The following is a 14,921-nucleotide window of genomic DNA, read 5'->3' as shown; positions in this document are numbered from 1 at the left end:
ACTGGCACACGGCATTGTCATATTTTATTTTCTGATTGGAAAGCAAATCGTCATACGTCTGTTTGAATGGATCCAATCGAATCTCAGCCATTCAAAATGCTCTCCAGCTCGGTCTGACTAGAATAAAATTGCAGTAGGGACCGCTGTTTGAATGGACCCGATGGAACCTCAGCCATGGAAAAATCACAATTTCAGGATTTTAACTTGCTAACTACATTACTACAAAAATTTAAGATACTTGTGATTCAAAATAGTTATCCTTTGAATGGCTCAAATGCAATATCAGTCATTTGCATTTGAGCCGCTTTCGTCCAGTCTTCTTGCAGTCTTTTCCACGCGGAATCAGAATAATCGAGCATTGACTGAGTGCAGTTCCTATCTATCTAAAGCAAAATATTCGTTAAATTCTTCTTGCAGTTATTCCACGCGGAATCGGAAGAATCCAGCATTGACTGACTGCAATTCCTATCTAGCTAGAGCAAAGTTTTCATCTGTGCTGAATACGATGATGTTATAATATAGGTACTAAATCGTTAGACTCCTCCATCAAATTTCGTAGTTTCTTTCCCTGCTTCAATCCATGGCTCCTATTCAGATACACTCTTTCATTTTCCTTCTCATTCAGATTCTCTTCTGCGCTTCAGCACAGAAGCAGCAGAATATCACGCTTGGCTCCACTCTTAGTCCTTCCCAAAATTCCAAATGGGTTTCATCAAATGGACAGTTTGCTTTTGGATTATATCCGCTAACTCCAACTCTTTACGTGGTAGGCGTTTGGTTTGACAGTGTAATTCCCAAAACTCTGGCTTGGACAGTTCTCAAGGAAAACAAGCATATTCCTGTTGGAAAGAAGTCTAGTTTGCAGCTTAAAGAAAACGGTCTCAGGCTGAATGACGATCGAAAAAATGTATTGTGGTCATCTGAGTCCTCTGACATAGCGACGGCTGTAATGCTTGACAATGGTAACTTTGTGCTGCTAAATGCATTTTTTGATATCATCTGGCAGAGCTTTGAGTATCCTACGGACACCCTCCTGCCCGGTCAGACGCTGAAGTCCAACTCTAACTTGTTTTCCAAGGCCTCAACTACAAACTTCTCAGCAGGCCGATTTGAGCTTTCCATGCAAACGGACGGCAATTTGGTCCTTTATGCTGTGGAGCGGAGGGGCACTCCTGAAGGCGCGTACTGGGATAACGGACAACTTATGCAGCTAGTAAGCTTGGAATTCGACCCGAGCGGGCTCTTGTATTTAGTAAACAGTACCAACATGAATGTTTCCAAGGTCGCAGAGGGCAAGGCTGGAGACGGGCGGTTTCTTCGCAGAGTGACGCTCGAAATTGACGGAACGCTTGCACAGTATGTGTGGAACATGGACGTCAATAATTCTTCTTGGTCTTCTGTATGGCAGCCTTTGAAAGATCCATGTAAAGACGTCAAGGGTCAGTGTGGAAACAACGGCATTTGTCGATTAACTGACCAGAACAAGCCAGACTGCATTTGTCCTCCTCAATTCAATTTTATCGACAGGCAGGACCATTTTAAGGGATGCATGCGAAGCTCATCGCCAGGGCAGACTTGCAGTACAAAGAGGACGATGTCTCGGCTTGACAACACAAACTGGCTGCGGGGAGTCGATACTGATAGCGATTATTCTGTAATGCTGGATCTTAGTGAAATTGAATGCCAGCAGTCTTGTTTAAACGATTGCATGTGTGTTGTGGTCACATATGACAACGCTGTTCGCAGGAAGAAACGGTTGCCTCTGAGCGACGGCCGCCAAGCTTTGGAAATTACTACTAAAGCTTTTGTGAAAGTATCTGACAGCTTCAACACAGACTCTGCTTTACCTCCGCTAACAGAGCAGAGAAGGGAAAGAAAGGGAAAGACGCTTGTAGTGATTGGCATAACACTCCTGGGTTGTTCCTCATCTCTTCTTGTAGCGGCCTTCTTAGTGACGTGGTTATGCGGCAGCAAGCTCCGCCCCGGGAAAGGAAAAATTACTCAGAAGCATAAAGTTGTGGAGGGATTGAAGGCCTTCTCTTTCAAAGAAATGGAGGCTGCTACAGCTGGTTTCAGACAAGAATTAGGAAGGGGTGCCTTCGGTAAAGTTTACAAAGGCCAGTTGCCGGATGGGAGAGCAATTGCTGTGAAAAATCTTCTTGAGAACGTGACGCAGGAAGAACATGGAGAGAGGGAGTTCAGGACAGAGATGAGCGTGATTGGTACAAGCCATCACAAAAATCTGGTTCAGCTTTATGGTTTCTGTGACGAGGGTTCTCATCGGCTTCTGGTTTACGAGTACATGAGTAATGGATCTCTGGACACCGCTCTATTCGTAGATAGCGCATTTCTTGAATGGAGGACACGTGTTAAGATTGCAATGGGCATAGCTAGAGGGCTCCTCTATTTGCACGAAGAGTGCAAGACCCAGATCCTGCATTGTGACATAAAGCCCCAAAATATTTTGCTGGATCAAAATTACAGTCCTAAAATATCCGACTTTGGTCTGGCAAAATTATTGAAGGCAGATCAGACTGCAACACTCACGGCTGCCCGGGGAACAAAGGGTTACATTGCGCCTGAGTGGATTAATAAAATGCCAATTACTGTGAAAGTAGATGTTTACAGCTTTGGGGTGATGCTGCTGGAAATTGTTTGTTGCAGGAAAACCATGGACCTGGGTGCTCCAGAGAATAAAATCCTTTTGTCCGATTGGGTTTATGAATGCTTGAAGCATGGTAGACTCTCTGAGCTGGTGGAGCAGCAGCAAGTAGAAGGTGAAGGCAGCAGAATCGATTCGAGGCAGTTGGAGAGAATGGTGTTGGTGGGGCTGTGGTGCATTCAGGAAGATCCAGCTCTAAGGCCTTACATTAAAAAGGTAGTGCAGATGATGGAAGGAACAGTTGAGATCGCAGTGCCACCAGCTCCAGGATCTTTTGTTGGCTCGTTGTCTCTGTAAAATGAATTCAATGTTATTTCATGACAAAAATGCTGCAGCCTGTTTTCTCAACTCAATATAAGGATTTGAGAATAAATAAATGTAAAATTTCACCTCTTGTAAATGCGTTTGCCTGATATTTTCTAAATTCATCGTTGATTTGTTGTTTTCTGTTTTCAATGCCTAGGGTATAAGGGGTGTATATAATGGTAATGATGACGACTGAGTGAAGGTTACTTTTATGTTGAAATTATTAGATTCTAAGCGAAAGTATCCATTCTTTTTTAGGGTTTTTATTATCATTGTAATGGTGAAATGTGAAGAGAGTATTTTGTTATATAAATTGAATAAATTGTGGAATTTTTTATATAATTATGGTTTTTGTTTTATGTTTTGATTAAGTAAATTGGGTTATCGGGTGTGAACCCTTTACATTGCAACCATCAAGTAGAGAAGATGGGTTTTACGAGAAGTGAGACAACCAAACACTAAGGACCAGATGCAACAAAAAGATCGTCGATTAGACAAAAAACAAGTGGGGACTAGAGTATGACAAAAAAGAACCACAAGAATCAACTATTCATTTCCAAAAAGGCTAGGACCCTTCAAGGCTTGCCACTTCTAATTGATAATATTCAGCTCCTTCAGAATAGACAACTCCCTAAAAGAAGAAATTTGGCTAGAGGGAGTAGCATCTGAAGAGACACTGACATTTCCATTTTTTGTAGAGCTACCCAAAGAACCATCAAAGATCTAGTCTAACACAGTGCTCTTACAATTGACATGTTTATTTTCCAACACCTTTTGCATGAACTTACAACAAGACCACTAGCAACAATATCATCCATATTAATCTCCATCATTTTAATTTGCTTGTCCTAGAGATCAATGATGGCTTTCTCCATATTCTCCTTTTCCTCCTCTAAGACTGCATTGGCTTTTAAAGATTTCACTTCATCCTCCAGGGTATCCCACTTGTCCAATCGCTCAGCTAGGCCTTGAGCAGTAGTCTAGACCACCTCATTTGTTGCCTTAGAAGACCAATCCCTAGCTGTGGCCTCAGCCGTAGCCAAAGCCTCTAATTTGTTGACATTTTTCTTTACAATATTAAATTGAACTAGTAGCCATTTAATGATTTCAATTTTGTAGGCTTTGCATAGTTTATTGACCTTAGCACAAACCTTTGCACAACTTGGGTAGATAGGTGAAGAAACAAGGGATTGATTTGAGGCACCCAAAAAACTATACAAATGCTTAGGTACAAACATAATATTGAGAGGATTAAGAAGAAGTCAACCAAGATGAAGATGAATCATTTGGAATTCCTTTTGGGGTTTTAGAGAACTTTCCTTTCTAAGATTTAGCAGAGGTATCAAGGTTTATCATGTTAGTTCAATTCTAAGGATTGAAATGGGAGAGGATACATTTAGAGGGGGAGGGGTATTAAGCATGGCCAAAGAAAAGGCCCCTAGGATATTGGGCACATGAGACTGGCTCAAGTCCACAACTAGATAAGGGTTTGCTAAATAAGGAAGATAATTACTAGACAGGGTGAGGCTCAAATTGTAGTTATAAAGTTTAAATATGAGACTTTGGTGGAGGGGTAAACCATCTGGTTTAGACTAGGCTACCACAACCAACTTAGCTATGGAAGAATGAATTTATAAAGGAAAATTTATATTCATTCCACAAGTATAAAATGATTCAACATAGTCCAAAGAGTTGTGAATAGAACCTTTAAAGTCTTCCTTCTCGAGTGATGTAGCACATTAGAATTTCCACCACTGCCTTTTAGTCCCCGTGTAGATCCTCCCTGTTGAACCCATTTTGTAGATGAGTGATTTTCTTGCCTTTAAATGAGAAATTCTTGAAGTCCTTGTAGTTTTCTTAGGAAAATAATATCCTTCCATAGGGAGGCTAGTATCCACATAGTAATATGCTCAACAAACGTGCATTAAAAGATAACTCTATGATATCAACCCTACCATCTTTCCAAGAACTAATAAACTTAGCAGAAAGAGAAGGGTTATGGTCAATCATCACTTCTAAAGAGGAGATGTTCTCCTTTTCAAAAATTGACCATAAGATGTTGTCATTCTTTAAGGACTCACAATTTTTGGGCTCCACTTGAATCAAATTGTCATCTATGGTAGGCCAACGTTCAATAGTGAAACCAACTTTACTTGGAATAAACAAATTAGGAAAGTTAGAGATGAAAAGCAATAAAAACTAAAATGTAATGTTATTTAAAAAATCTATCCCATCCAAAAAAGGATTAGAATTTCCCCAGTTATGATAAAGGTGATAGTGGCAGATGAAAACTTAATAAGCCATTAAAAAAATGATAGACCACATATCAAATATCAACATGAAATGTTTGATTTTTTAGGATCACAACACACAGATTAATAGGGAGGTTGTTTATAGAGGTGTGCACCTTCAAATTATGGATGAAGTGAGATATATTGGCTAGCCTATCAACTAACAAGTTCTTTTCAAAAAATGTGTGAATTAATTTATACTAATTAAGATTTTCAAGATTGTGGCAAGAATTAGAGATGATATCTGTCATGGACTAGCATGGGGAAGCCTTACCATTAAGCATTACGATGGTGTTACTCGATTCAACTTTAACAATTATTTTATCAAAGCCTTTTTCCTTTGCTATCAAAATATTATGGTGTGCAACAAACACCTCAACAATGTTGGAGGTCTAGACCCCAAGATTTACCACATAGGTTAAAATCATCCTATCTTTATTACCCCTAAGAATACCTCTCCCTCTCGATCAACCTATATTCCCTTTAGAAAAGACGTCAAAATTTAATTTTAGACAACTAGTATTGGGGGAGACCATTCTTGTCTAATTTTATATGTCTATTTATTACATATATTTTCATATGTTCTCCTATTATTTCTATCGTATGATCACACATTCTCATGTATCTATACTAGTGACTTATTCATCACATCAATGTGCCAACATATTTCTATACACATTTTATCCAATATGATTTATCTTCTTTAATGTTCCAAAGCTAGCTTACAATTAGAAGGATGTCCTCATGGCTATAGAATCCCCACACAAATTCAATAATTTAAACACAAATATCAATGACTTTTACCTTTTGCCCTTCCTATCTAGGATTGACTAAACACAACTTTATGTGATATGCTATTGTGTCCTTGTATTTAAAGATATTTAATGCATTCATTTACATAATATAATATCCAAGCGTCTTGTTTCATTATAACGAGAAAACTATTTTGATTTGGTACACTATTGTAATATCCCCAATTAAAAATTTTATAATTTTTTTTTGAAGTATAGAAGCACATAAAAAATATAAGTTAAGAAATTAAAACCTGAAACCCTCTTCAAATTTAGATTTTAATACATCTTGAAAATATGCAAGGATTGGCAATTTTTACACAAAATTGTGCACCCAGTTTGATCAAAATTTGTACAAGATTTATTGAAACTTGTTTTATAAGTAATTTTGTTTAATACATAAAAATGTGTTATTACAATATAAAAAAATATAGCATAACAAAAAGAAATCTAGAGGTTAATGAAACAAATATCAACAAAAATTGCAACTCAATTTTAGAAAATGTTCGAATTATCTCTGATGTTTTTGGTCAAGTGTTGAAATTCAGGCATTTAGAAAATAATGAATGTAAGACCTAAAATATCAAGATTGCACAATGCAAGACCTAACCTAAAATGACATGAATGTTGAAATCAAGGTGTCTAAATGTTTGATAATCTTTTTTCAAAATGTTTTAGGTGTTGAGAAGAACAAAACACAAAATGGTTAAAATAACATGCACATTCAAGTACAAGTCCTAGGTTGGCAGAGACAATATTTGCTAGGTTCCCACTACAAATAAATCTGAACACACTTATTCAGAGCAGATAGCTTAGAAGTTTGGTGATGTTGGCTCCCTTCCACGACTCTTACTTCTTAGGAACAATAAACTTAAACTTCACAAAGACCTAAATATCTAGAGGAATTTTCTATCTTAACTTTGAATTGCGAGACTGTGGGATGGCTTCAAAGGTCTGACCTCTTGCGCCAGCAAATAGAAGGGTTTTATCTACCATAACAATAAGTTCGTAGTAAGGGCATTCATTTAGGTGTCCATATGTGTAGTTTTTTCTCATTTAAGAGTCCTCCAAACCCTTATGAGTTTTTATGCATCACTGTGTAGATTACACATCACACAAACACTTAGGGAGACTTACATCGATATGAGACATTTGCACCTGTTGTTCATGACTTTCGTCATAAACACAGTTTTTTATAGTGGCTCGAAATTATCTTGGCTTTATTTTCTTACCACTTGGATCATTCCCTCTCACCCTAACTTAAGGGCTTCTAAGGAGGCAAGCCCACTAAGGGTTAAGAATAAATGAGCCTAGCACTCCAAACATAGTAAACACTAGTTAATTTTATTGCACCAAAATTAAGCATGATTTATTCTAGAAAAACTACAAACAATTTCCTTATCTACCCCTACAAGTAAAAAATTAAGTAGTTTTATTGTTTTGTCTTTGACCGATCGAAACCACCTCTACTACACTCCATTTGCCACATATTGTGAACAAAAAAATTAATAACATAGAGAAAACCCTTAAACAAATACAATTAAATAAAATAGCCAAATGCAAAAAACTAAACCTACGAAAGAGAAACAATAAAATACTGAATGTAAAACATGAGACTAACGAATGCAAAATAACATCTAGATATATGTGACATACTGATTGAACGAATGCAAAACAGTCACCAATGTCGAGAACTACAAGTCAAATCTGCAAAATAGAACACTTATTTTTTCATAATTAGCATTCATATCTCAATTTTTTTCTCGAGATCATTCAATATTTTTGTATGTAGGCTAAACCATGGTTTTGGTATTGAAAATATTGAATCTATTCATCTAGTTTGTTGATTAATTGCTCCAGTCACAAGAATCTCTAAAATTATTTTTGTAAATGCTTGTATTATGCTTTCGATTGTGATTCTGCAATCTTGACGTTTATTCTACAATCCATGTGATTAGAAACATGGCAAGCAAGGAGAGGTTTAAATGGGCCTGGCTTGAAAGTGATTCACTTAACATTGTCAAATGCATTAAGGGATGTATGGTGCCTAGTTGGACTATTTCAAACTTAATCAAGGACTACCTTGAAATGATTCTGGCCTGGAGGATTTCAAGATCTCGCACGTTTTCTAGGAAGGAAACAAACCGACGAGTCATTTGGCCAACTTGGAGGTGGATAACGTGGTGGAGAGGAAGGGAAATTTTTTTGAAAACTCTGTGCAACCTGGCAAGAAATGATGTCGAGATCTTCGGCCTTTCCAATTAAATTAATCATGAAAGATTATGATGGGATGGGAGCCGTTGGGGTGGTATTTCAAATTATTACCACTTTAAGAAGTTTTAGAACTTTTAGTTTGCTCTATTTTTGGTTTGGTTTCCTCCTAGTTTTTCTAGAGTCTTGTTGTCTGAATTGCTCGAGCTACAAAATGGGAGGTGAAAAGAATAGGTTTGAAGCCATGACATATGATAAGTGGTCGAAGAATAAGGAGGTTTGGGAGGAAATTTTTGATGGTGGAATGGTGCCCTTTTTGGAGAGACTGCATGGTCATTTTGCCATTGTTATGGAAAGCTTTATTAGGAGTTGGAATAAGGATGTGTTGACTGCCTTTGGTGTGAAGTTTCAAGTCGACGAAACCCTGGTTGCCACTATTACTGGTCTGGATATGAAAGGCAAGAAATTCTATAGAGACATGAAGTCGGGTGAGGAGGACATTGTTACCTTTTATGATAAGGAAAAGGAATGACAGAGGGTTACGAAAATGGTGAATGATGGCTATAACAGGAAATAGCTGATTTCCCTTTGCGCTGATATGGCATAATTCATCACGAGATACATCACCCTGGATGGTAAATGTGGTAGAATTTTCTCAAATCATTTTACTATCTTAAATCATTTTAGGCATGGTAGAATTATTTCCATCCCATTCTACTTGGTTTCGTCTTTGGAGAATAGCTTAGTTAAACATTTTGAAAACCAAGATAACCTTGTGATTCATGAAGGGATAATCTTGTTGATTATGGAATACACCCAAGCTCATGAAGTGAAACCCTCCCCTAAGGATAAAACCCATATTTCCTCCTCTAACTCTGATGTGTAGTTTGTTTCTGACACGGAGATGGATGAGGATGATAGTGGTACTGTCATGGATTGGAGTGACATCAAGGATACAGAGGACCCTGAGTATATACCAAAGAAAGAAGGGGAGCTTATGGTGACTTTGAGAACTATCAGTAGCAGGAAAATCAATCCTCCAAGGTGGGCAGCAAGTAAGTTCAAAGGGTCAGTGCAAGAAGATGAGTCCACTTTTTGGCCAAAAAGTGGAAGTGTTTTCCCTGATTTTCAGATTTTGTCTCATTTGAGCTTAAATTTTGAAACACTTAGAGATTGAATCTTGGAAAAAGTCAGTAATATAAAAGATAGCCCTCTGAGTTTAGTTTCCAAATATATAATTTATTTTAATACCCACATAATAAAAAATAACTTTTTAAATGGAGTTCTGAAAACTATGTTTTAAAAATGCCTGTTTCAGGACCACACCATGCATGTGTACGACCCACACTTTTTGACACAATTAAAATTATTTTCTCAAACCGTTTTGGGAAATGGTTTGTAACACACTGAAGATTGATGAGCATATTTTTTTGTATTTTTTTTTTTAATATTTTTTTTTTAATTAATTTTTTAATGGCCGTAATTATCTTTTTAAAAATTTGACGTGTACGACCCACATAATTTGATGTAAACTTAACATTTTTTGATTTTTTTTTTTTTTAAATACAAAAGAATTTTGTGTAGATTGATGACATATAATTTTTTTTCCAAAATTCTTTAAAATAAAAAAGTAATTAAATTAACAAAATTAGTTAATATTTCAAATTTATGGACCCGATTTAGTATAAATTAAATGAAAAATAGTTAAAATAATCAATTTTTAAATAAATTTACATATTTAGAATCTAGACAGTATAATCTGAAATGGGTTTTAATTTCGTATAAAAATTCTCTAATTAGAGGCGCGTAAACTATTTCTGAAGTTCATATTTGTGCTTTCATTCATGGAGATTTGAATTTGAAGGTCCATGTCTCAGGTGTGGCCATCCCAGGCCTATACCGGGCCTAATCCCAAGCCAAGTGGCCGGTTGTGGAATCAACTTCCACAAAACGGGCCCCCGTTTTCAAACAAGGGCGGATTGTGGAAAAAAAGGAAAAATGCCATTTAGAAATGGGGGCCCGCTTTTAAACAAAACGGGGGCCCGTTTTTAGAAACGGGCCCCCGTTTTTTAAAACGGGCCCCCGTTTCTAAAAACGGGCCCCCGTTTCTAAAAAACGGGCCCCCGTTTTGTTTAAAAGCGGGCCCCCGTTTTATAACAAAACGGGGGCCCGTTTTTAAACAAAACGGGCCCCCGTTACCTTTTGGCTCGGGAGCCCGAAGCACAAACGGGCCCCCGTTTTTTGAAAACGGGCCCCCGTTTATAAGAGCGCATTTTTCAATGCGCGGACTTCCGCGAATTTGTGACTCATTACCTTGCACTTGCCCCAAATCTAGCAGTAGGAAAATGCAAGACCTGGAGCCACCCGCCAAAAAGAAAACGAAATTAACCAAATCTAGTGGGTCCAAAGTCCTTGACCACAAGATTAAGATGGACATCACCATCAATACGGATGATGAGAAACAAGGGTTTGTGAATAAGGAATAAAGGCAAGAAAAAGGAAGAGAAGGTGTAGGGAAATATGGTTTTGGAGGCTACTAGAAGTCAGCAGAACTGCTAGAAGTGGGTGGATAAGGAAATGAGATCCTTAAAAGATGGGATTAAGTGAATTATTGATACTTTCATGGATTCCCCTAGGCCCGGTAAAATTGATAAGATCATGAGCATGATCGAGAAGATATCTTAGGATGTTGAAACTATGAAGGGAGACCATGAGCACAAAATTGAGAAGCTAGAAGAGTATGTGAGTGATATCAAGGAAAACCTAAACAATCTGGTGGAACTCAATAGAGGGGCAATGAACAATAGTGCTTATGGTTTGAAGAAAATTAATTCCATGATGAACAACTATAGAACCAGGACTATCGCCAGTGAACCTACCTTGGGGAAAAGAAGAAATAGAAACCTTAGAGAGTGGATAGTGTGCTACTTGTGGGAAGACTATCTTGGGTCCTTGCACTAGAACCAGGAGCCTGAGCTAGGACCAGGGAACCTCTAGATTCATCATGGAAGATTTGGAGAAAATTAATAAGAGGATGAAGATTGGCTCATACCCTAAGATCTCCTGCAAAACAAAACATAACCTTCCACAAAAACATATGGTAAGACAAGAGCTTGTTTTATATTAAGATATATGATACAAAGTCTACAAGAGGCCTTGCTTATGTAAGCAAGTATGAGAGATGGGATTAGAAATGATCATAACACGTTATTAATCTTATAACATGAGACAACCTATCATAACAACTACCTAGGACATAGAAATTAAATTTTACAAAAATATAATATCTAACAACTAAAACTTCTAGAAAAATTTATAGGACCTACATAAACTTAACACATGAATAGGAAACACTAATAAACTAGTTAGGTAAAATACCATGACTATATAAACACCTCACTTAAGTGCAACTTAGAGAGGAAAAAATAATGGAAATGACACATGAATGTAAAGATAGGTCTAAACTATGAGGCCATTTTAGGTATTGATTTATAAAATATCTCTCACAATTGGAGTAAAGGAGAAAACCCACATGGTGGAAAAGCCCTCTCTAAAAGAAAGAATGAAGAAACAATCATGTACAAGTTATAAATTTAGTGATTAATGGAGGAATCATCAATACCACCAAGGACTATATCCATCTCTATATGAGAGAAAAAAAGAGACTATATATCCCTCCCCCATAATGAAGTATCTCTAAATCCAATAAAGAACTCCTAAAGACAAAATAGAATCCAAAAATTAAAAAGAAAAAGTATTAGGAAGAAATAAATCCAATGGTAGATGTCAAAGAAACTCCAACTCTATGAATAAGGGAGAGGAAAAAATCGTCAATATGCTTGTCTCTAAAAAATGAGCAAATGCCTCCATGCTAGAGTATACCTCAAAAAAATTAGGTTTTACACCAATAAAAGAAGAAGAGAGATCAATAATATGTGGAAATTAATGAAGAACCTCCAAATATAATGAAAATGAGACAACAACTATTATGAAATTATCATCAAAGAGGAGAAATACCCCTTCAAATATGCCCTCCAAATTTATAATAATGCAAATGGAAAAATAAATCTACTATCAACCTTAAAATTTTCACCATCATGGGTAGAAGAATAATATGTGAAAAAAAGGTGTGAAGCTTTATAAAACTTACCCATTATAACAATCTATCTAGTGTACAAATCACATATGAACATTGAATCTAGAGTGAACTCAACAATCTTCCCCATACCACTATGTGCTATCTAATATATAGATTGAAGATTATGCGAAATATTAGGCATAAAGTGGCATCATTAACACATATAGTACCCATGCCAATCCATATTTTTGCACAAATATGAAACTAGGTACTATTTTCCATCAAGGTATTAGTTATACTAAAAGGCTCAAATGAAAAAATAACTATTTAACCTTTCATACTATTGGAAGTCCTAGAGCTAAGAATCCACTCTATAGACTCATCAATTGTAGTTGCAACAAGTACCTTAAATTTCATCTTATCCACTCTATAAAAAATACGTAATAAACCTTAATTGTGTATCCATGATGATGCTTAGGAAGAAAAATAAGGTGAACTAGCATATTATGAAGGAAACCAAATGTAATGCTCCTTGATGAGTTTCTTTATCTCTTCTAATTAATTCTTAGAACAATCATGTGTTCACCATGCTTAGGCTTGTTATAATATGCACATTTGGGTTGCTCTTTCTTAGGTTTATTCTCTTTGGAAGAGGGGGGAGACTCATTATATTTTTCCTTAGGTTTGGACTTCTTCTTTCTTTTCCCTTTGGGTTATTGTGTTGATAATGACCAATTCTTAAGAAGTGCATCTAAATGGCTAAGATTTACTTTCTCTCTCTTTGATCTATCACAAAATATTTCAAACTAAGGAGTTACAAATGATTGACGTAACTCATCCATATTGGAGTAAAATGAATTATCAAATTATCAAAACAATATTTTAAACTTAGACAAAATCAAGAATATACATTCCTTATCCGATTTATATTTTGTACTTATCCCATATCTACCTAGGAGTAGTGTGCTCATTAATATGGAACAATAATCTATCAAAAACATGCATTATACTCTAGAAAATAGACTCATCACATATATTCTCATGAGAAAATATCTCATACTTCATAAAAAATTCAAGTTTTTGATCACCCAAGATAAGCCACAACCCATAAGACCAAAGTAACCACTACAATTTTAGCTTCCAAGTGTGATAATTGTTGTAAGTGTGGATAAATATTGTGCTATTTTATCCTTTTATAGAATGCAATTAGTCTCTCCTATTGGTCATATCTTGTCCTATAATTGAAGCTCCTAGATCTTGAGTGGCAACTTGTATAGCCACATCTTGCATGGTATAGAGTATTTTATACCAACTCTTACAAATATACCTTAAAGTTTTGATTTTATGCTCAATTTTTGTTTAATATAAATTTCACTAAGGAAATCATCCTTAGATGTTTATCCCTCAAAAGATGGATATTTTTTATTCACCGCTTTCTAATGTCATGTATGCGTTATATTTAGAGGAATTCCAGGGTGAATAATAATTCCAATAATCAATACACTGATATTTGATAAATTGAGTAAATTTTATTTCATCATTCATAAATACTCATTATTATCTTATCCATGAAAATATTTTCCACATTATCTAGATGCTAATCCTAGAGGTACCATAATAATGTACATCGTTCATCCTACAAGCCATCAAATATTTGTTGAGGTGATACATTTAACCACGTCTTATATGGGTATGCACACCAAAATGTGCAGCCAAAAAGTTGCAACTTTTTATTTTCTTAAAAAAGGGTCATTTGGCTTGCGCCAAATTATAGGGTTCTTGCCATATTTGGAACTCACCAAATAGGTTTGGTCATGAAAAACCTCTTTAGTGAGCACCAAATGTTTATATTGGATTAATTATTTATTTCTCTCTATGTCTCTTGCTTGTCAAATGTTTTGTATTGGAAAATTCTCTCTCTCTCTCTCTCTCTCTCTCTCTCTCTCTCTCTCTCTCTCTCTCTCTCTCTCTCTCTCTCTCTCTCTCTCTCTCTCTCTCTCTCTCTCTCTCTCTCTCTCTCTCTCTCTCTCTCTCTCTCTCTCTCTCTCTCTCTCTCCCAACATGAATATATACATAAAATTTAACATGAAAAAGACATATACTTTAATTTAATTTAATTTATATATTGGTAGGATGTTTGAGAGTGGTTCCAAATCTCTAGGAGTTATAATGTAGATTCTATATTTTATAAGATAATATAAATTTTTAAACTTAGTCAAATTTCACTAATCAACATGCTCCTATCAACATTCTCTTACTCTCTATCTCACTCTCTTTATCTCCTCCAAACTTTGGACCTATATATCTCTTTCTATTAGTCTTCCTTTTTCCCTATCTACCTCTCTCTATCCCACTCTATACTCCCTCCCCCAAGATATAACATTACCTCTCTACCTCTCTCTCTTATCCTTCACTCTCTATTATGTCTCCTATCTCTTTACATACCTCCCCCTCACTTCCTCCCTGCCTCTATTTCTTTATCTATCTCCCGCCTTCTCTCCCTCTATACCTTGCATACCCTCATTACCCCCATCTTTATCCATGCCTACCTCCCTCTCCCTTCTTCCCTCTCTTATTTATTC

The 14,921-nt window shown here is 36.3% G+C and overlaps 1 protein-coding gene across 1 annotated transcript; it reads left to right on the top strand.

The window, feature by feature from the left end:
* The first annotated feature begins 269 nt into the window (after window positions 1-269).
* On the top strand, window positions 270-3,118 carry LOC131056867 (G-type lectin S-receptor-like serine/threonine-protein kinase LECRK3). The gene has a single exon (XM_057991138.2). It carries the CDS (start codon window positions 581-583, stop codon window positions 2,957-2,959), a length of 2,379 nt encoding a protein of 792 aa, XP_057847121.2. The 5' UTR covers window positions 270-580; the 3' UTR covers window positions 2,960-3,118.
* Window positions 3,119-14,921: the final 11,803 nt, after the last annotated feature.

This window comes from Cryptomeria japonica, chromosome 1, assembly GCF_030272615.1.
Source record: "Cryptomeria japonica chromosome 1, Sugi_1.0, whole genome shotgun sequence".
In the NCBI taxonomy this organism is placed as follows: domain Eukaryota; kingdom Viridiplantae; phylum Streptophyta; class Pinopsida; order Cupressales; family Cupressaceae; genus Cryptomeria; species Cryptomeria japonica.
Note: the sequence above shows the minus strand (reverse complement) of the source record. Positions and strands in the feature narration are given on the sequence as shown.